At 44.1% G+C, this 23711-nt stretch overlaps 1 protein-coding gene across 2 annotated transcripts in view; it reads right to left on the reverse strand.

Moving 5' to 3' along the window:
- The window catches only part of LOC107322098 (protoheme IX farnesyltransferase, mitochondrial), an 88722-nt gene that overhangs the window by 25154 nt on the left and 39857 nt on the right, over positions 1 to 23711 (reverse strand). For both annotated transcript variants that reach the window (XM_015879736.1, XM_032448310.1), the window contains exon 5: positions 10014 to 10084. In XM_015879736.1, the coding sequence (XP_015735222.1) occupies positions 10014 to 10084 (71 nt within the window). The remainder of the gene's footprint in view (positions 1 to 10013; positions 10085 to 23711) is intronic.

Raw genomic sequence — 23711 nt, forward strand, 5'->3', positions numbered from 1 at the left:
TCACTGAACTCCCATGACCTGCTCTCTCCTTCCCGGACCATCTATGGTTAAGCTGTGGCTGAACAGCATGAAAAAGCCCTCCAGCCTCCTGATAGAGGTGCTCATATGCACCCATTTGTTCTCAGTCATGAAAGAAAGTTCGTGACTCATGATAAGGGCTGGAGGATGACTTATTTTAGAATTAAAACATGAAACTTTTAATTGGGAATTCAATTTCTTCCCCCTTGGCTCCAAAGCATCAGAATATGCACTTGTCTGTCATATACCACCAATGATTGACAAGATGTCCGTTAGAAGGAGCAAATGAATGGGAGCGTTGTCAAATCCCATTCTTCATTACCTTAATGAATTACTCAATGTTAAATCTTAACTAGCAGAGAAATCTTCATTCTGCCAATGATTCAACCTCTGGTCTGCACTGTGAACAAACTCCCTGCAGGCATCTTGTCCCAAAAGCTGTTTCTATAGCACACCACATTCTACATGCACTGCAAGAAGTGCATTTCATATCAGTTTCCCTTTAGGTGAGTATGACACTACCACAATTGCTAAGATAGCAGGAAGCCACCTGTTGCAATTCTGCCTGCTAATGCTTTTGTAACTGGCTTTTTGCAAATGCAGTTTCTGAGGGGAACCATAACAGGGATGCTGATAACCTCCTATTGGACTGTATTGTTCCCCACATCTAAATAAATAAATATACATACATATATATATATATATGAAACATGATAAGAATTACTTCTAATGCAGAATCTGAGCTGAAGAGGAACTAGTCTGAGCTCAGCAATGGATGAACAGCATTGCTGGCTGGGTGCTGTCAGAGAGATGCATTCAGGAGTTTGGGCACTAAACAGCCAAGCAAGCTCTGGCTTTGCTATCCAATGTACTTGTTCAGAAGCTCACTTAGTGTAAATAAATACAAATGAGGATAAAATACCCCATGTCTATGTCAATTCATTTCTCTCCCAGTGAAGAAACAACCCATGCATGGAGCCCAAGCCTCGCTGTCAAGGCTGTGTATCACTGTTGTTTAAAGGAGTAATTGACACTGTATTTTAACCAAATTGGAGGCAATTAGTTTCCCTCGCTCCTCAAGAATCTGAGCTGCAGATGTTCAGTCTCCCTTGCCAGAGCCGGGGACTTTAAAACTATCATAAACAAACAGGGCTAATTTAAAAGAATCATTTCATCTTGAAGGACACATCTCTCTTTTTTACGCTCGCATAAATCAAAACCAGTTCAATTGATTTCACTGGAAGTTTCCACAAAGATGATAAGTTCATGCTAACGAGAAGGAGTTCAGCTCAGCTGGAAATAACAGAACCTGGAGTTCCACCCTCAACACGGGGCCTTGTCCTGAGCATCTCCTGCCATCCCACCAGCCAGCACCATGGAAGCGATGCTGGGATCTGCTCCTCCATTGCTCTGAGGTTTGAGGCTCTTCTGACAGATGGAACCACACCAGCCACAGCGATGGGATGAGATAAACCTAACACAGACTGGGAACACTTGCAGGTTTATTAACAGCGCGGTCAGACAGAAATACGGCTTTTTATGCTGCCCTTTGGTATTAAGCAGAAACACCAATTGGGCTCCATCACTTCACTGGAGGCAAAGGAAAAGAATAAAAATGAAAAGAAGCCCTACTTCTCCAGTGTTTATGCTCTCATTACGTTTGCTATACACAGCAGAACACTAACCATAACAACCCCGAGCAACCCTGCCGAGCGTCAGCACGCTCCTTGTTATATGTCTCTGTTAGGTAGGAGTGAAGGGGTGAATAATAATATTCACAGCTTCCCTGCAGTCACAAAAATGTAAATATTTTGTTAAAGTGCTTACAAGACAAACCCACAGTAAATTTGAAAAATGTCCCCCATAATATTTAAACTAAATCCTCCTCTTTAACCTAACAAAGCTAACCTTACAGCATGGCACTTAAGTGATCCATTCATTTCATTTCAAGATCTCAGTTCTCTCTCTGTGTAAGAACCAGAGGCCAGCTGACAAACACACTGGATAATATGTTCTCGCCAGAAACATTTCTTCTGTGATTTAGAGTGATTAAATCTAACACATGCTGCTGCTCAGCCTGCAGCCAACGCTTAGAAAGCAGAGAGTAAAGAAGTCCCAGGTCAGTTCTCCATCTCATTGAGATGGAAGAAAACTGAAGTGCTAGAGTATGAATCAACGTGGTCTTCAGAAAGTGATAAGGCGGTCCAGTCATTCTTGGTTGTGAAGTGCAGGATCATTGGCTCTAAACACATTCCTGGGAGCAATGAGAATGAAGGAAAGAAGTCATCCACCACATCCAGACACACCAGGGCAGGAAGCAGCAGTCATCAGCAGGAGAAGGATCCACGCTGCAGATACCATAATGAGGAAGAGTAAGTGAACAGCTGAGACCATCAAATTGCAGTTTTAAGATCCTTGCATTGCATTGATGGTGCTTCAGGGCAGGTGAACCAGCCCATGTGTTGTCCACTGAGAACAGAAGCCTCTTTCATTTCTGTTGCTTAACAAGCTCAGAGGCAGGGCTCCTCTTACCTTCAGGACAATTGCACACATCACGCTTCTGGGAAAAGAACCTTAAGCCAAAATCTCAGTGATAGAAGGAAGCTGAACCAGCAGTAGAGGAGCCTCCATGCATCTTCTTAACAATGAGCGCTGCCATGCCCAGCAACTACCAGGCATCAAGGCAAAGCTGCTGCTTTCCATAGCAGAAAGGATGGGAATGATCATGGCTTGGGATTCTTGCATTATTATTTGGGTGTTTTGTCTGATATAGTTAGCATCCGGAGTTACATCTTACAGACATTCAGCTAAAATAAACCCACATAAGCCTCCATGTACCCCTGAAGTACACAAACGTAATGCTGTCACATGCAGGCAGCAATGTGAGTCATTGTGGCTCATGCTCCTTTATGGCATGATTTAGAATACAATAATCCTGTGATTCGAGGACCCTGGCAAAAAGAAAAGTTTAAATAAAACATATCAAAGAAGTTCCCTGGATATCTTAACCTCAGGAATGCCACTTCTCTGGTAATAAGGACTAAAGAGCAAGCATCTGTGCTAGCGGAGCTAATTACATTGTAAGAAAAAACCTCTTTTAAATCTGGCTTGCAAAGTCGATAACATGTAAATTATAACTTGTGTAAGACATGATAAACTCTGTCCTTCACAGAAGGAAATGCACTTCTAACACGACTTACTGTAAACAGATCTCAGGGTATAGCAGCTTCTAATCAGAGGCAGCTCTGTAATGGACTTGTTGAGCAGTGACATTTCCTCCGACACTTGGCACTCCGTGAATAATGATGCTGTTGTGGTTAAACCAGATAAGGTTTAATACTAATAGAAGGAACAAAGTGCTGAGCTTTTGACTGCATTAAGCCAAAATTTACAAACATGAACCTGAAATGTTTGACAGCCACGAGGACAAAACTGTGAATGAGTCAGAGATAGGATCCTGGGCTTCCAACTTCATTTGGCTTTTGTTTGTGAGGCATAAGAGGAAACATTTCACCATCACCTCCATAGAAAACCACTCCCCACGCAGCAGTTACAAAAGGAAAAGTAAAAATCAATGGCCATCCCAGTGGACAGCAAGGGCACAAAGCAGGGCTCTGCCCCCCAGCATGGAGCTGACACAGGGGGGATAAGACATCTCCATTAGCAGCGCTCCCTGTGAGCAGATGGAGCAGCTATTTAGCCAAATGCACCGTGACTCCTGGTTTATACATGAGCATCTGGGATGCTTCCTAACGGGAGGCAGGGCACAATGTCCGCCGATTTATCAACTGTTCTGCGCGCAATTAAGGATTCTGATAAATAATTTGGCTGTGAAGGCCCCTCGGCTGAACTGAAAGGCAGCAAGGCGTGAGGGGTCAAGTGTTTCCGCAGGATTTATATTGAGCAAACAGAGCTGCCTACAAAGGAATGCCCGCGCTGAGTGCTGCAGGGCTGCTGGGGCAGAGGGCTGTACCAGGAGCTGGAGGGTTCTTTGCTGCAGCTGAAATGAATCTGGATGCAGAGTTCGTTGTTAAAACCACCCTCCTTATTGCCTTAAGAAACAAAACGGAGATGTAGTTAGAGCTATATAATTTCCTGCTAATACACATTTTGATCTAAGGATAATGTGCGGTATCACCACTTTTCCGCGAGCTCTACAAAAGGCCTCTAATACCTCAGAACCATTTAATCAACATCCTATGCAGGCAGTGAATAGATAATTGAAATATAAGTACTGTCATCCATATCCCCCTTGGGAAAGCGACACAGTAAGCATTATATCATTCCATTAGTCCACCCTTTGATGTGGGTTCTATCCTCATCAACCTATGTCTTAGCCTCGAGGTTCCTCCCCCCACCTCTCCATGATGTGGCCACGCCAGGAATACAGAGAATGCCCCGCTGTTCAGAACACACCGTGTACACTTCTACAAGGCCTTGGATGTGTCACAAGCATAAAGCTGCCTTTTTCATTTCTTGTTTACCAAATACAGTCAATGACAGCTTCTGGAGAACAGGGTGAAAACAAACAAGGCAGCCAGGAGGGTGGCGGTGGCAATGGAATGCATTTACTTGTTTCCAAATAATAAAGGTTGACTACAAGCAGGATAAAAAACGGCTTGGAAAGGCTGCTGTGATGGTGTCTGCTTTGAATCGTGCCCTGTTTAAACAAGAGGAAAACCTCCCGCTGTAAAAAGAAACACTTTTTATCATTCAGAACCATCTCAGGGCAGCCCCTTTAAAAACGAGGTATTTTCTAAACAAAATATCAGGATGTTTCCCTGCGGGGAATGAGCATCGGAGCTCTCACAACGATTTCCCTTGAAGAAGTGTAGATTTATGGAGTTTCTGTTTTATTTGTTTTAACTTAAATACGAGGAAAACCCATCTGAAATGACCACCCAAGGGAGCAGCCTGAGCAGCTCAGAGGGGGCTGATCCCTAAATGGGAACCAAAGTGGAGCTGAAAGCCTCAGGGAGATTTCAAACCACTGCTTTAAACCCCAGGGCTGTCTGAGTGCTGCATGCAGGTCTCAGCACAGCACTCACGGATTTCCTCTCACTTATATCAGTGGAACTCCACCAATTCCAGTGGAGACGTTCCTGATTTGCATTCGTGTTAGCAAACAAAGAATCGAGCTAATTACCCCGAGATATCAACAGCGATTATGGGAGATTATTTTCTATTCTTTTTTAATGCATTTTCTCAGCACGGAGTGCTTTTGCTGTAGCAGCAGTAGGTCTGCTCCATGCGATGGAAAGAGAACTCGGCCTCACGCATTGCCAGACAGATCTGGTCCTGAGGCTCAATGAGTTTCTGAGTAAATAGGAAGGCCTGACACGCTGCAATTTCCCATCAGATAATGAACCTTCAAGTTGTATTTGCAGTTGTCACCACAGTTCATAAACATAAGCCATCAGCGTGAAATATTACTGACTCTGGAGCTCTTCTTGGTCTGATTCTTCAGGAGTTTATCTTAGAGTTGAACTGACCAAAGTCAACACTGCACTCAGAAACGTCAACAAGTGGGAAAAGCATTAAAGCCTCCATTAATTGCTGTAATAATTAAGAGAGGCCATAAGCTCATATACAGAACACAGCTCCTTGTTCATTGCTAAGTGAGGGAGTTAATGGGATTCCAGGAAAAAAATATTTACCAAACAACATGAAGATTTATTTCTTTTGAAGCATCAGAGGCATTATCCGTGTTGTGCCTTCTGCCAAGTTAATAGACTTAAGCTTCTTAATTGCACAAGGAAAAGCAACTTGAGAGAGCAAATATTTTGCATGAGGAGAATACAGTTAAATACCACAGTGTGTTAGTCACATATTGAAGAGTTTATGGATAGGGCTGGATAAAACCTGCAGCAACATCCCAGCTGCCCCTGCAGGGAACAGGAGATGGGACTTTGCTCTCCTGAGGTCCCTGCAGCCCGAGCCACCCCAATGCTGCCTGCACCATGAGCCCACAGGTGAACTAAGGGAGTAATCATGGCTTCAGTCCCAAGGAAAGGCTGTAGGAATGGGTGTAGGGAAGAGCTGCAAAATGCAGAGCAGAGCAGTGTTGACACGGTTGTGAGTTAGTCAGCTATTGAGAACACACTGTTTGATGTCGGATATGGAAATTCCCCCTCCTCCCCCCCCTTATTATTATTTTCTTTTTTGTTTTTAAGATGAAAAACCATTCCCCTACAACTATTAAGTTTTTATGAGTGCTTAGAGCAGCAGATCCAGCAGCCCTTTAAGTTCATAAAAACAGATGCTTTCTAACAAGTGCGCACGCAGCTCCGTGTCAAACTGCAATCAAAGCTGTCATTCTGTACAATGTAATGGAGCAGGACACTTGTCATAGTAGAGGCTAAGCTCACCCAGCTACTGCAGCTCATACTGGAGATTTATTTAAATTAATCTGCAGGAAAATTAAATCCATTACTGTAAGAAGCAAGGGAATAAATCAAACCCAACAGGAAACTAGAAAAAGCTGCTGCCATTTCAGTCCAATCTAAGGTTGCGTGAGTGCAGCGACTTCTTTCTTGTCAAGAGCATAAAAACAACCCATAGCAGGAAAAATAATATCAGCTGTTGTTCTAATGCAAAACACAAATAGGCCCGATGAGTTTAACACTACGGTCAAAGTAGGAGGAACATCTGAAGCTGTCTGCATTTCCAAACAAGACTCGAGGGTCAGCAGAGGGAGGGGACATGTGGGCAGGCTGGAATGATGGATGGCGTTTAGTGGCATGCTGTGTTTGGGTCTACCCGTGTTATTTTTGCAACAGGATGTCTCTGATTACTCTCTGAATAGAGAATAAGGATGGTTACGTCTCACTGCTCAGAGGGGAATTTTTTTCAGAGCCCTACAAATTAAATAGGATGCTGGAAAGCAAGAAGTCAATGAACTATCAGGTGCTGTTTGTCACAGGTCTAGCAAGAGTGTCAGAATTTTCCCAAGGGGTGTCAGCAGCAGGTTTGGGGCAGGCAGAAAGATGTGTGCACTCGTCTCCAATGTACAGGAGACCCCAGCTCTGCAAGGCCCATTGGCATCCCTGCCTGTATGCTTTGCCCAGTGTCAGAGCCAGGGACAAAGCATTTAATAGCAGGGGCACATCAGGTGGTGGATTCACCATCGTTGGAGGTATTCAAGAGACGTCGAGATGCTGCACTGAGAGATGTGGTCACTGGGCAGTGCTGGTGGAGATGGGCTGATGGTTGGACATGATGATCTTAGCGGTCATTTCCAACTGTAATGACTCTATGATTTAGTTACATGGCAGCTTCTCTTAAACCTAACTAAGCCCATCTAATCTTTGCTGAAGCTGCAAATGAAGGCCACAAAGCCAAACACATGGGAGCAATTTCCCTGTTACAGCATGACACATCTAATGAGCCAGTTCCATGAGTTAGCTTAGTGGAAAGGAAGACACGAGCTCATCCAAGGGCTGGATGACTCAGGGACACTCAGGACCTCATGATGAGGGTTACCAGCTTGATTTGGGCCCAAGTTCTGAAAATCTGAGAGTTGCCTACAAAAGAAGCCCCTGGTCCCAATGCAGCTTCCCAATGGGCATACGTTCACACCAATACCACCACTGGAAAACCTTGCAAAGAAGTGCAGTCAATCAGCGCTAGGAAGAGTGAAGGACTCCTCAGTCTTCAAAAGGGGTCTCAGGCTCAGCACTGGACTGCACAAATGGCATGGTCCTACACCAGCTCTCTAACAGGACCTGTGAGAACTAAACCGCTAAATAAAACGTGAAGAGAGAAGGGTAGAATGAAAAAATAAGGCCATTACGTTTTATTTATGAGCAGTGAAAATGAGCATGGACTGTAAAATGATGCCTCATTTGCACTGCATATCACAGATACGAGTTTAAAAGGCACCAAGGACCTCATGATATGAAACAGTTAAAGAAAACATCAAAACTTAAATGTCAGACAGATTTTAGTCAAGAACTCCATGTGTACCCCAAGCTTGTTGAGTTCTTTCCCCAAGGTGAGATACCATTCTCTTACCTACAATTTATCCATCTCTGTCCAGCCTGTTCTCGACTTATATGAGGATAATCATTTAAGGGTCTTATTTAACCAGCCAGAAATGAAAGAGTTCAAGGAACACCAGGGAATACGTGGCAAAAAATAACAAGCTTACATCACTTGCACTGGATTACTCTCCTCTGGCACACCGCAGAAGAAATAACGCCAGTCATGGTCTGCATGCTCACAAGTCTCCAGGGAATCAGGTCAGCATTATTCAAGGTAAGTGACACTTTAAAGAACTTTAAATTAGCTGTTGACAGTCAGGTAGATAGATTGACGAGTGATTACATGAAGTCCTTAGCATTACCATTTTGTGGTGAAAGTAAATATGAAAGGGGGGGAAAGCAGAAAAAAAGTATGGTTTTGTCAGTCCGTGATGCAGTTGGAAGATGGTGAAGTTCACTGAAAGATGCTGGAAACTTCTACAACTAATTGCTTTCTCTAAATCAGGAGTTGTCAGAAGGTTTCCCAGCAGAATCCCTGCAAACAATACGAGACTATGCCCCAAAAAAAGGGGGAAGAAATGAAAGGGAAAAGCATCCCCCCCATCACCTTTCCCCCTAAGTGAGAAAGCATCCCTGCAGGCATTCAAGGCCAGGCTGGATGTGGCTCTGGGCAGCCTGGTCTGCTGGTTGGTGACCCTGCACACAGCAGGGGGTTGGAACTGGATGAGCACTGTGGGCCTTTGCAACCCAGGTCATTTATGAGTCTATGATTCTAAGAGGAAGCCAGCTCCGCCTGGTGCTGCACAGGAGGACACTCTGCATGCACAACAGATGTCCTCACTGCAGTTGTCCCTAAAATATGTTTTTTAAATAAAATTAACTCAGCTCAGGCATCTGTAATTAGCACCATCCTTGAGAACAAACCAGAACGAGTTTATTGAAGCTCTCTAACTATTTACAGTGAGAGCGAATTTACCCTCAAGGTTCACTTTACTATTTTGTCTCAATTTTCTTGTAATTTCATCCATCGCCATTTTATTTTTTTTTCAGTCTTCCAAAGGTGATGGATAAAACACAGAAATAAATAGGACCAACTGTTCGCAGAAGCCTAAGGGAAAACAGGATTTTGTTATAAATAATCCTTGGCACCAATCATGGAAACGCAATACTAAAATTGTTTGTTGAATCATTTATGAATTGGGCCTCAGTTTTAGTTTGCAAATAAGTTACAGTTTTTTTGTTGATGTTCTTTTCCACTTTGCTTTTTTAGCTGGGAAACAGCCTTTGAGAAGCTGAGCTGATACGTAATGCAGAAGACAGAGTGACTAAAGGATCTTTTGAAGGGAAATCTATGCACATACAGCACTCCTGCTGGATTTAGATACAGGTGATGAGAAGCTAAATGATGACACTTGTACCAGACGTTCTTAGATGCCACCGCTCTGAGTTTTCATTCCAGCTTTACACGTAGAAAAGGCAAAGGCAGAACAGTGTGTTATAAAACGACTGGGAAAAGAAAAGGAAGGCTTTTACACAGGTCGTTTTTAGCAACGCCTCTATGGGATGGTTTCATTGCTCAGGAAATGACAACCCAGGAGACTCAGGTGAATGCATGCAGTCTAACAGATAAAGGGGATGGATAAGGACAGCCCACCATCTCGTGTTCATTCCAAGATGGGAAGTTTTGAAGATCTGTTGTTACAACCCAATGCAAACCTTCAAGGGAGCGTAATGACACCCTGCTGCACTGCATGGAGTCTGGTCACACGTGCAGGAGTACACAATACGAGTGGAAGGTTTGGGATTGCAGAGGACAGCTGATTACCCAAACACCTCACATGAAAGTCACAAACATGAAACAGTATCAAAGAACAGAGAGCTGCGTTTCTTTTGTCTCCAAATTGCTCTTTTTCCTCATCTGAAGAGAGCAAGAGAGACACTTGGAGACAGATAAAAGCAACATTAAGACCCATTGCTCATTAGCTGGAAGCAGGTGTGTGTGAGCAGCCTTACCTGATCTGTCCTCGCACCAGGGGTCTGTTTTTTGTCCTGTTCATATTCGAGTCAAACGGAACCTCAAAGAACTGTAATGATAGAAAAAAAAGAGGGAAGAAACAAAATGAAAAGGATGCCGGAAAACGTGCCACGCGTGGAATGCCGTGTCTGCATCTGCAGGTGCTTTCATCTCTTAAGTTTTGAAGGTTCAGAAATGCAACTAAAATGGCAAACTCCTTTCATGGAGCTTTGATAGTCTGCAGTAATACTTCTGGCATCCCTTTAGAAAGAAAATCACCTGGAGGACAAAAATAGTTTGTTCAAGTCCCCCAGAAGTTCCTTATTTGAAGCAGAGGCCGATTCCAAGTTCTCGACAGGTCTAACAGAGCCTTTATACACGCTGTTATGTGCACACACACACACAGCTCTGCCCCTGGTTTTATATTAAGATCAACAGCCCTCACCAATGTTGTGCTTTTGGTATTTTAAAGACAGATGCCTTTTTTCGAGATCTTCTACCTTCCAAGAACCTACAACCCACCCCAAAAACCAATCAGCTCTTGTGAAACGCGACCCAAACTGCACTGAGCACCTCTCTTTGGCTGCAGGCAGCGAGCACACCATATGCTGTTATTTAACACCACCAACCCAATCTGACTTGAAACACCACCTATGGGAACACTGAGGCAGCGCTATCAGCACGCTACAAATTCCTGCAGGCTTCTGCAGAGCTGCTTCATAGAGAACGGCATTGGAAAAGCTGAGTGTGGTTTTCCATGCAGCAGCTTAAAGGACAAAATAGCAACAAAAAACTGAAATATACATATATACAAAAAAACCACCATGCTTCAGGGATTCACCAAAAGCTATTTATAGGCTTAGCAATATGTATTTATAGAAAGGATATCTTCTACTGACGTTATGTCTGAGGTTTTGGGGGCAGGAACCCAATTACAGTGAATGTGTAGCATTCTAGCAATCTAGCAGCAGGATTTCAAGCCATCAGAAGGACATATTGAGCAGTCAGACTGCAGATGGATTTCAGGTTGCTGCTGTATAAGGTCTATGTCGCTTCATCAAGCTGATGCATCCTTTCACATGACAAAAGACAAAGTTTGCAAACATCCTCATCCTGACAGTGCCACGTTTCTGGCCTTGCTGTTTGATGGGGCAGCGTTCCACAGTGCAAAGTGGAAAAGATCACCAAGAACAGCCCTGCTGTGGGTTGCCCAGCCCAGCATCACCGAGCCCCAAGGCACAGATGCACAGCAGCTTTGAGGTGTGGGTCAGCTTTGCATCACTGCAGCACCACAGTGTGAGTGCTGGGGCGGGGGGACAGACTCACAAAGACCCTCTGTACAAAATGGCAACAAGTACACCCAGGGAAGGGAAAGCACTTTGTTTGGGTTGGAAGGCAGTGATTGCTTCTGACAGCTCAGCATTTTGCTAATGGGTTGTTTCACTGTTACATTTCAGACACAATTACGCTAAATGAAGAAAAAATGTCATTTGACATCAGACTGGTGGAGCGATACAAGGGAAAATTCTGCAGAGCGAAAGTCTTTTCTTTCTCTTCTGAAAATATTTTGGGCTGTGTGCAGTTTTGTTTCACTCTGTTGGCACAAACCTCCCTTATTTGTATTTGCACTGACCGCCCAGAGCTGACGTCCAGCTGAAACTTGGGCACACACAGAGATCCCGGCTCTTAAATACTCACAGCTAAAGGCGTTCAGTGTGTGATGGGTAAAGCTACAATAACGCCTAAGTTTTAAACTCAAGCTGAAACATAAGAAGGCAGAAATGAAGAACAGTTGGATGCCCAACGCTGCTGAGAGAATAGAAAGGTACACACTTGGTATGATGTGATAATACTGTATCAGTTTGTGACACATTGCTGTATATTTCATGTAGCAGTTGAGCCCTGAATAGAACAAGAAACTTCTGTCTGATAGAGGCAAAGTCTGAATGCATCAGCCCAGACAGACAAGGCGGAATGCCCTCCCATAGGTATTTGGGAAGGCAGCCACCAAAGGACAGCCAGAGGGTTAAACCTACAGCATCTACAATCCCAGAGTGACTAAACTTGGCAATGATTCTCCAGACCCCATCCTAACTTTTTATCAGTACATTCAAGCATCCAAGACACCATGTCGGAAAAGAATAAATCACACCAGCTATACTTTGTGGTTTATTTCTCTGGCAGACTCATCAGACTCTCTGCGTAGATCTCATCTAGTTAATATACAGTAATTATATCTCAAACATCTAACAAATCTTAGATTAGCTGTCACACTACCGCTCACTGTTATTTACAGCCGTGCTTTCTGTCCTTAGCTGCTTCATACTGGTTTCCTCTATGTTTCTAAGTGAAACACTGCAGACTGCTTCATTTCTCCCTCCTGGCAATAGCAGCCCATAGCACTGACTGGGACACACATTAATTACGTTATTTAGACTCGAGCAGGACTCCCAAGCTCACTCCTTCCACACCATCACCGAGCACTTGATTTGCAGTTAAATACAGCCACCACCTATTAAGTTCTCAGATTGAGTGGCCTGACTGTTCGCAATTAATTAGGGATGGAAAAGTCTGAGCACGGAGCTGTTTGCCTTCTGTGGTCATTCCTGCGGGAACAATTTCAGCTCCTGAATTATGACAATTCAATACCCTGATTCCTGTTAACACACAAACATAAATAGAGCACATTACGAGGAACAACATGTCATATAGTTTATCAAATGCATCGCCCGCATGTGAGCTTTTCCCATCCGCTCTGCTGCGATCTGAGCACCCAGGGCCTGCTCTGAACTGGAACAGCAGATGCTGGAGGCAGCAACTGGTCTCCATGTATTGGATGTGATGTACATTTCCCTTTAACTCTAAACACACGTTTACATCAGAACTGACAAATTTAAAGCCAGAGCATAACCTTGCTATTAAAAAACAGTTTAATTTGTGTCAACGTGCGGATCTCTCCACTGCAATACCAATGCTAGGGCTGGGCAGGACCCAGCAAGGCCCTCACTGCCAGCCATCACCCTCCCACCCCATCCACAGGTCCCTGACAAACCCAGACCCCCAGAGTAGCTCCTGTTTAAGGCCCCATGCACTCATGGAGCACAAAACCTTCAGCCTGATCCTAAGCACTCCAAACAATGTGCCATTCCCAGGGTGCAGTGTGGGCTCAGTGATCCCTGCAGGCTCCTTCCAACTTGAGATACTCTGATTGTGTGATGAGTATCTCACGTGTTCAGAGCACAGTGTTAAAACAAGCCCTGGAAATGCAGCAGGCTGCAAAGGTTCCAGCTCCTCCTTTGAGCCCTTCATACTATCTGGTTATTTCTACTCCGTGTGTTTTGAGCCATTTATCTCATATTGTGATAAAGTAACGTATAATTACATAAAAGGCAAAGAAAAACAGAACATATAATTTATGGTAAATAAGATCAAAGTCGAGATTATTATTATAGGTTTTCTCCCGGTTTCCTTTCAATCACTTTTATATGAAAACAACAAAGAATAATTAAAGTCTATTACAAAGGTCTTTTGATTCAATTGTACACAGATGTGCCTAAAAAAAAACAAGAAAGCCACGCAAAGGAAGGATTTTCAAAAGCACTCCTGAACTGATCTAACACCATCCCCACTGAAGTCAATGGCAGTTTGACTTCAATGAGAGCACAGACAGACCAATACTGAGTGATTCTGAAAATCCCACCCTAATTGTACAAACAAGGGAAGGCTTTAGAGATTGCTGGCTTGGAGATGGTGTATTTGAGAATCATAAAGGGCACACAGCACCTGTTTGTCTTCAAGATATGAAAATAAAGCAAGCCAAATATTTTAAGGATTAGAAATGGCTTTTTTTTTTTTTTCTTTTCTTTCTTTTTGTCTTTTATTTTTTTATTTAAAGCAGTATCTGAAACCCCCCTGGCTCTGCTCTTCCCAGCCTTGCTATAGACCTGCTTTAATATTTTCCATTTCAAAGAGGATTCTAATTAAAAACGAGCTCGATGCAAGCCTGAACAACGTTACCTACAGGTAGAGAAGGGCAGCTAAACCCCAAACTGTCACTCTCCAGTGAACCCAAGGAAAGCTGCGAGGTAAAGCAGCTGCCAAGCTGCGCTTGTTTTGAAGACACGTTCCTCATATTGCCAGTGTTCAGCAGCCCATTGCTGTCTACAGGGAAGAGGACAGGAGGTAACTGCAGAGAAAGTGTTGAGATCTGTCACTTCAGAAACATATTTTCAAGGCTGAGAATGCAAAGACTCTCAGACTTCAATTAACACTTATTTGTCTTGTAAGATTAATGACGTGCTGTGCAGGTTTGGCTTTTAAGCCATCAGGACAAGACGTGCTGCTATTTCTCTGGCCACTTCCAGGCACGGGACTTTCTGAGGGTCCTCAGAGACATTTGTCCCATGGCCTGAGAAATCTGACAGGTTTTTGTGCTTAATCACTGAGTACAGTTAAACAGAAAGTGCCCTGAGTTCCCATGGTACACCGGGGACTTGGTTTAGTGCCCACTGAGTGACTTGAGATGCCATCCCAGGCATCAGGATCCGAAACAAAGAGAAACCCCAAACCCACCCAAAATGCCTCCAGGAGTGACATCCATCTTCCGCACAGCTTCCCATGACCAGGGCAGCGGGGAGATGTGCCCACCCTGTATTTGTTGTCAGCTCATCCAAACCCCATTAGAGACCAAGAAAACAAGGAGTCATTAAAGGCTTGTGGCTTGTCGGCCTCTTCATCAACACTTTTGCCACACAAAGTCCTCTGATGCAATCACAAGTGCTGTTACAAGGAGCTGGAATAGAGCGTGGCTGTGCTAACACTCAGGAGTGTCAGTGACAAGGTCCAGACAGCACTGTGCCTCATTGCCATTGCAACAGCCAAGGATTGGCACAGTTGTGACCATCAAGTAGGAAAACATAATTAATTAAATTAAATAATTAAATAATCATTTAATTTAAATAATTAAATAATTAAATAATTAAAACATGATGCGGCCTTCAGTTGTATGAATAACTTCAGACTTGTCTATCACAACCCCTTGTCTCCCTGAGCCAAAAGCAGCCATTTCCAGGTGCAGTGAACCCCTTCCCATCCCATCCTTTGGGCATGGACTTGGGCACCATTCTGCTCTTCCTTTGCACCTTAAAACCCAACTGGCTATGAATGTGTCTCACAGATCCAAGCTCCACCTCACGTCCTTCCCTTATGCTGATCCAACAGTGACCCAACCTGGACACATTTCCCCCTTTTCCATTCTGCCTGGATCATTACTTGATCCTTTCAGTCACTCTAGGAATCACAAGAGAAGGAGAGGGAGAAACTGTGATTCAGCTCCCACCTGAAGTGCACAACTGTGCAGTTTCTCTCTCCTTTAGGGGTTACACAGTCCTCTCTATCCAGGCTTGGGATAAGGCAATAAAGCAGCATATACATCGTGTTTCCCTGAAATAAGAAGAGAAAACTTAACTTTTTGGTACAAAATTCAACAGTTGGACTGCAGTCACCCAAAGTCAACCACCTACCCATGCAGGATTTGTGCCTATTCATAAATGATGAACTACAAGTTGATGTCTACAAGCAGAGGTATGTGTTTATTCCAATGTATTTTAGGAACGATTGCAAAGTTGAAGAAAATCACCACTTCTATGCTTACCAAAATACACCCCAAATCCCTTCGCAACGCCACGCTCTCAAAGAGATTCCTCTGAATTAAATCATGTTTGTCATGACAGCAGCGTGCCACGAGGACAACATGTAATTTAAAAAACAAACACAACTGCATACAGCAGCCTCTTTGCTGAAGATAGGAATTGCACAAGGTCGGTATCTGGTTTAAGTTACTCTGTGTCCTAAAATACACCAGGCCAGGTCCTCTGAACACAGTGCAGCTGCTTTGAGCAATACTGCAGATAAAACCCGATACTGAAAATGGCTTAGAGAAATTCCTGTAGTGGAAGAAAGCTGTTCCTCAGGAACTCTTAGGGCAGTATTTTTGCTGCCCAGTGCAAGTGTGAGATGTGCATAATGCTCAGCCAGGAGGCACGAGCATCCTCCAGATGGCAACTGAGAGCCAACAGGCAGCAGCTTCCTTAGCGCCTGGCTGAGATGTGAAGCCTTTACTGCTCTCTAGGAACAAACCACAGGGATCCTGAGCCCTCCACAGCCACTTTTTGGTCCCCACTACAGAGAGCTATAAAACAAAGCTGCGTTGCTGCTGCTCTGCTTTTTCTTCCCAGGAGATCAGAGCACGGAAGTGTAAAGGTGAGGTTTAAATCATTCCCACACATCTCCCATTGCCTCCCCATGTGTCCAGGATTCAGGTCATTTTAATCAGCTCTTTATAATTTGTCACTCCGACGATAAGAATACTAATCCAGCACAATGTGCTTCCTGCCAGGCACCCGAATATTAATCCATAAACTGAGCTCTTATATCATGTGTAGACGCATTCATTTTCACTGCTCGTGGCTTTCTTTCTTACAACACAGACAAAAGCAGTGCTGTACATAAGCAGCAGGCTTGCCTGCTTTGGGCCACAGAAAGGTTATGTATTTATTTGCATACATGCAGTTTAATTACTCTCAAACACTTCTTAAGGTTTGGAAATACAGAATTGCTTTCTTCCTTGCACTTTACTGACACCTGAGAAAAACTGATTTGCTTTGGTCTGTCGGCATTTGGCAGAGGAGCCTTCAGCTCCTTCTGGAAAAGAAGCCTTGAAAGCTCACCAGTATTAAGAAAAGAAACAAAAAAATCCCACACCAAAGAAAAAAACAAGGAACAAAATCTGGGCTCGAGATTCTAAGTGCGAACGAGGGTGTAAACGGCATTAACATTGCCTAACAGAACAGCGGGAAAACTTTGCCCAACTGTCACAGAAACGATCAGCTGGACCTCCCGGCAGCTCAGACCTCTTAATATTAATAAAATCATCCCCCGAGATTGAATTCAGTGAGGTACTGGAGAGCTGATGGCAGGGAGAGCTGATAAGGGGAAGAGCTGCAAGTCACGTTCTTACACATGGCGCATTCAGGCAAATTACTGAGTCTGTAGGAGATGGGAGTATCTCTTTGGTACAAAAAGAAATGAAGTCAAAAAAGAGAGAGAAATACCTGCAAGGGATTTGAAGACTTTATTAACATTTAACTGGCTGGAAAGCTCCAAAAGGTGCTCATTACTTTTCTTAGGAAGGGCTGTGAATGCTGAAAGACCGTATCAAACTCAGCGATGGGTGCATCACCACCTACGTTTGTATAAAATCAGTTTGGCAACAAAGCAAATTCAGACTAATAGCCATCCTGTCTCCCATTTGCATGGAACTTAATGGGGAGCTATCAGTGTCCTCACTACACCTCTTTTCTCCAGCTGATTTCCCAGTCCTCAGACTCCTTCACAAAGCCAGCCCAGTTCTGTTGATCAAAAGGAACAAAGAGATGCCTACAAAACTAGATGGAGTTTCTGTTCAAGCCGAGGGGTTTTACCCAGAGTAAAGTAGTTCTGGTAAGGGCTCTATCTTCAAAACACCACATTTTTAACCAGAAAAAGCACAGTTGCCAAATATAGCAGCAAGGTACAATAACAGATGTACAATATGCATTTATTTAGCTCCAGTTTTGCAGGTAAAATCCAGTAGTTTTTTTCTTCTTATAAAGCATCGTGCATGAGCCAGGACCATTAAATGACGGTGGCTATCATTATGCTCTCCTGTTAAGGGGTGGATGACAAACCTCTGCATGGAGAATCCAAGTTGCAAAGACATCCCAGACCAATAAATAGCTCTCACCTTTTCTTCCCCTTCATTAAGACAGAAAGTGAAGCAACAGCCCCACCAGGACCCATCAGAAAGCACAAACAGCCCAACCTGTTGCACGGCATCACATCATCCGTCTTTCTAAAGCTGTCAAGAAATGTTTGTCATTCCAATACTGCTTGCATCTCCCAAACGCTAAGATAACATGCCCATCAATCTCAGCTGGAGTTAAAAGAGGAGTTGAAAAATAAATAGTTCTGAGTCATGTTACTAAGAGGGATTCCACACACTATTAATTTTAGCTTGGAAACCAATTAAGACACCAAATCAGCATTACCTCCCGTGGCTTTTTAAGGCATAATGACCTATTTGCTTGCTTAAATTTATTTGTTTTATGACAGCAAACCTTTGAAATGCTGTAGGAGTTTAAACAAAAATAGGGCAATGTGGTCCTCTCTATTTCAGTAGGCCACTCTTTAAACAAAAGAACAACAATAAGGAGCACGATGGCACAGAAACAGCAGTGTGGCAGAATGAATTGGGTTCATACAAAGCTATTTGTCAATCCTTTGGAGAAACAGTGACTGAAGGAGAGCTCCCTGCCCATCCAAGAGCCTCCAGCTCCAGCAGCACACATTGTGAGTGTCACCATGGATGCAGAAATAAGTGCAAAACATATCACACGTGCTCCCAGCCAAAAGATAATACGTGAATAATAAGAAGAAAAGAACAGTAATCAGGTAAAAGAAACTGATTGCAAGTGCCTTGCTGCAGTGAGAAGCAGCTGCACATCACCTCCTTGGTGCACCCTGGCAACTCCTGTCTAAACATCCACTCGTACACATAAAACATGGGAGAGGTATTTTCTGCACCGAAACATACACAGAACAGGTTTGGAGGATTGCTCACATGGTTCGAAGCGCTTCGTTTCCACACAAGCATATGCATTTACTATATAAATATTTATAGTTTGGCAGTTCATCCTCCAAAGCTGCATGGGTTTTCTCCATTGGGTTGAACCAGCGAGATTTCCTCTGAATTTCCACATTTCCAGATGCTTTGCTCAAGCAGCCTTGATGGAGAACAGTTGTGCCTATTAGCAGACAAGCTGCTGACAACTGAGTGCAGCTTCTCAAAGCTGGCAGAGAGATAATCTGGCACCGTGATCTGATAAGCTACAGAGAAGAGGCAGGGAGGCCTGCAAACAGTGCAAAGTCAGGGGAAAACCTGGTCAGCTCTGAGCCCGTCCTTGGGGCGCTGCCATGAAATTTGGAGGAATTAACAACAAACATAGTTGTTGCCCAGAGCCACATCCAGCCTGGCCTTGAATGCCTGCAGGGATGGGGCATCCACAGCCTCCTTTGGCAACTGAGTACCATGCTGGGGCTGCTCAGCACAGGCAGGACAACAGCTTCACCCATCCCAGCAGCAGCACCATCCTGCTTTCTGAGCATGATCCTCAGCGAACCCCTGCACTGTGCCACACTAGACAGCAGTCGCATTCAGGCAGCACTGGAGTCATTCCCAGGTAGATAAAATCTGTTGCTTTTTTCTCCATGCAAAGACCAAAAAATAAAGAAATATATATATATATATATATATATTTATGTTATATATATATGTATATAACATAAAAAATATAAAACCTCATTTATACTCTTCCACTCCTCCTCAGGCAATCGGTTTTGGCCACTGTTGAGAGGCAGGATTTCTTTGTTTTGACCCAGAATGACTTTCCCAATGCATTTTCCAGGTGAAGGGAATTCCCTCCTTCTCCCTGCCACCCTCCCACTTGCTCCTTAATTAAAGTCAGTACAGAAACCCTGCTGCAGACTGAAAGCGCTCAACAAATGAGTAGGTTGAGGAAAACACTCCGTTAGCCATTATTTTTAGTGTATGTTTATCATCTTTGAACTGATTAAAAATAGATAACGAGGAGGATTATTGAAATTAACAAAGAAGGAGGAGAAAAACAGAAGATGCGTCCAAAAGCAGAAGGAAACCCGTCCATCACTTTCTGATCCGCTGCCAAGGAACAGGGATCTCTTTTAGAGTGTAATTAAAGAATATCTTTAATAAAGTGGCATGGCAAAGGGAAGGGATGTTTGAGCGGAGCTGTCAGAGCTCAGAGCCGCAGCCCCAGCAGCCGGGCTGTGGTTGGGAGCACACAGGGGCTCCCAGCTCCCAGACATCAAGGCACTCGCACGGAGCCGGGCTGCCTCCGCGGTCAGGTTCACCCAAATACCTTTTCCATGAACTAATCAAATAGGCATTTATCAGCCAAAAGAGGAACACTGCAAAGCAAAAGGGGTTTATGGAGGAGTTCCCCCCCCCCCTTCATAAAGAGGCCCAAAACTTTCAGTCCAGAAGGTCTGAGATTATCAGGGCAGAGCCAGCTCAGCACAAAGCATCCTTGATGTCTAGACCAAATGAAAAGATTAGCAGGTCTGCAGCAGCCCTGATTACACCAGGCCCATGCTATTTTTCCAGCGGATGCTTTCATAATTAAATATCAAGTAACAGGAGGTGCTTTCACATGTATGTCATCCTCACCTTGGAAAATAATAATAAAAAAGTTTTTGCATTGAGTTTAGCAGTGAGGTTCTCCTGGAAGAAGAGCAGAGCTGGACCAGCAGAAAACAGGTCTCAGGGCATCTCTGCCAGCTCCCCACTGCCTTTATAAAGGGAACAGACTGGGTCCAGGTACAGCCATCAGCTCTTTGGGATGCAGGGAGGTGACAGGCTGCTGCTGGCTGGAGAAGCTGTTGTTCTTCACAATACAAATATATCACGTTTCCAATTCAAAAGGAGAAAAAGGAAATAAGATTCCAAATGGAACGAGAAATTATTGAAAAAACAAGCAAAGAAAAATCTGTTAAATAACACCCACAGTATCATCAAAATACAGGAACAAGGGCCAGGCTTTAACCGTATTCTTTTGCTTTAATCACAGTGCAAACCTGGAGAAGTCCCTCACCCCTTGCTGAAGCAATTCCCCCAATGCAGCTGGGGCTGAGCTGCCTCTGACATGCAGGAAAAGGGACTACCCTTCTATTAATTACTAGAAGCTCACAATGGTTGAAAACACCCATCTGATTTCCACCTTGCAGTTACTCACAGCTGATTTGTGCCCATTTCTTTATTTCCCAGCGCCACTCTCAGGTTTAAACACGAGCTCTCCTCCCTGTACTCACCCCTGTGATGGCACAGAGCAGTTATGTGCAGCCTTCTTCACACTACTGCACAGTCATGCTCTGATTAAGAAAACATGTCATTTTCTTCTGTGTTTTTTTTACCATTCCAACTCTTTCTACCTGAGAAGCCCTCAGGCTCGATCCAAGAGCAGATAATATCCAGAATGAGAAAACAAAACCCGGCTGTTAACCCAGGTCAGGTCCTAACAGCCCACATAGTGATGCTGCAAGAAGTCGCCTGATGTCTCCATGTTTTCTCCTTGGTTCCCACACTCACCTATTTAAATCCAAAAGTCATTCAGGACAAGAACAACTGCAATCTAAATTCAGTGCCTCTCATGGATGCTGCTTGTGGCTGGAAATCCTCCATGCCTCCCAGCTTGGAAAGCTTCATGGAAGACTCTAATTCTCGTGACTTGTCACCATTGGGACAGACCCAGACGTAAATACCCGCATGTAAATGCACACACACAGAGGTGGGATGTGACTGTGCGTGCAAAGAAAAGGACAGCTGCTGACAGTGCACTGAATCACGGCCAATCTGGAGGCATTTCCAGCAACTTGCAACACTGCAATTCCTTTTGTGAAACGCTCCCATAAACGTCCATTGCTGAGCGATCTTTGGGGAGGCTGCGACGGGTGTGAAATTTACTGAAAATGAGAAGCAAAGTGGGATTGAGGGAGACATAAATTCTGTGGGCAATTTGCAATGCATGCTGTAAAACCAGCCCGGGGTTGGGGGGAGGCAGTGTGTGTTAGAATTACTCCAGTCTCACAGCTTTACTCCCTCCCATAAACATGGGATTGTGGACTGAAGATGTATCTTCAAGTGTTTATCTATAAAACTATAGAAGCTGACAGTCAGGGCTAGCAATTCTCATGGAGAAATATGAAAAAAATTGAGAGAAATTGTCCATGCTAGGATGAAAGCTGTTCTCTAAAGGCATTCCCAGCAGAGGAAAGCAATCCTTCCAGATCTGTCCCAGGGAAGTGAGAGCCAAGCACTGCCATTAACAAACCCTTGTATTCATCAGAGATGAACCACACAATACTGGCAGCATCCAGGCAGGAGCTGAACCTCCTCTCCTGCTGGGTGACTCAATGAGCTGCTCTACAGGTTCCAACTTGAAGACACAAAAAGACCGACTGCAAACCAAACTATGTCCCAGCCAAAGGCAGCCACTATCACTTCTAATGAAAAACCTAACAGTGTAACCTATATAGCTGTATTAAACAGAATTGCTTTTGATTATAGAAACGTTGTTCTGGAGCTCAAAGAACATTTGGACACCAGGCTTTGGGTTTGAGTGGTGCTGCATGGCGCTAGGGGTTGGACTCAATGATCCGTATGGGATCCTTCCAGCTTGGGGTGCTCTATGACTCTGTAAAAATTATGCTGGGTGTCCCTTGTGGAAGACACCAATGGGTGAATCCAATAGGATAACTCAAGGTAAGTGGACAAAAAGAAAGCTCAGCCAACCTGTGGATAGCAATGACTGCACACTGGGGTACATGGAGATGTGGCAGTGAGCAATGCAAGCAGTGGACATGGTGGGCTGGCTTGGCCTTGATGGTCTCAGTGACTTCTTCCAACCTTCATGATTCTATGAGGATATCAGTGCTGTGGATAACATTTCTAATGGCAAAACACAGCAAGGTGCTCCTGCCTGGCTTTGTATTAATTGGGGAACCATCACAGCACGCCGAGCCCTCTATGACAGAAGCCCAGCCTTTTCCTCAAGAAACACAACAGCCATAAAACATTCTGCTGTGAATATCAGCAACGCTGTAAGGAAATTATTTTTACTCCCTATTATATAGAAGATTACCTGAGAGGTTATTATTATTAACTGCAATTAGCATCGCACAGCAAGGCGTATTCCCCAAACCCAGACGCATGCATTAGCAAAATATTTGCCAGCAGAAAGCTGTGCTTGTTCCCATTGCGTGGGAAACAAACGACAGAATCTGAACAACTTGGGTCTTTACAGTTGAGATGGGAAGCTGCTACAAGACTTATCATGCAAACGATGCGTTAGGGACAGCAGCAGCAGCCTACAAATTACTACGAGGCCTTATGAGTCACTCGCAGGCTAAATATCCTCCTTAACTCCGCTACAGGCAGACTTTACTACAGAGGAAGCTTAAGAAACTGCTGTGAAGCAAAAACCAATCAGATTTCATAAAGCAAAGAAAAATATCACTTGTAAAAACCATCATTATTCAGAATTATATTTGGACTCCAGGCTGAGAACTCAGCTGATGTAAATCTATCCTAATGCCATTTAATTGAGTTATAGAGATGTAAACCGCCAAAGAATTCACTCCTGAGCCTACCAGGAAAACAATTTCTGCTCACATTCTTTGCAAATGTTGGTCACTATAAATACATAATAAGCATTCAAGGATGAGCCACGCACACAGGGGATTGCATAGAGGAATATTATGTACTCCTGAAGAGCTTAACAATGGATATATGATGCTCAGAGCAAAGGACGCATAAGGTAGAAATACCTTATGGCAGACCAAGTGTGCCTGTTGAGTCCCACCATGACCTCTCTGCTGCTCTAGGGGCTTCAGGAAGGGTTTGGAGGCAGAAGACAGCAGGGATGCCCAAATCTCTGCAAGAAGCCAAGCTGGCAGCATCAGCCTTATAGATTCACAAGGGTCTTGGCTGGGATTTTTGGGCTCCCCAGCACCACCAGCACAGGCTGAGCTTCATGCCAGAGCCACATCTGCAGCAACCACTGCAC

Source organism: Coturnix japonica, chromosome 18 (genome assembly GCF_001577835.2).
Source record: "Coturnix japonica isolate 7356 chromosome 18, Coturnix japonica 2.1, whole genome shotgun sequence".
In the NCBI taxonomy this organism is placed as follows: domain Eukaryota; kingdom Metazoa; phylum Chordata; class Aves; order Galliformes; family Phasianidae; genus Coturnix; species Coturnix japonica.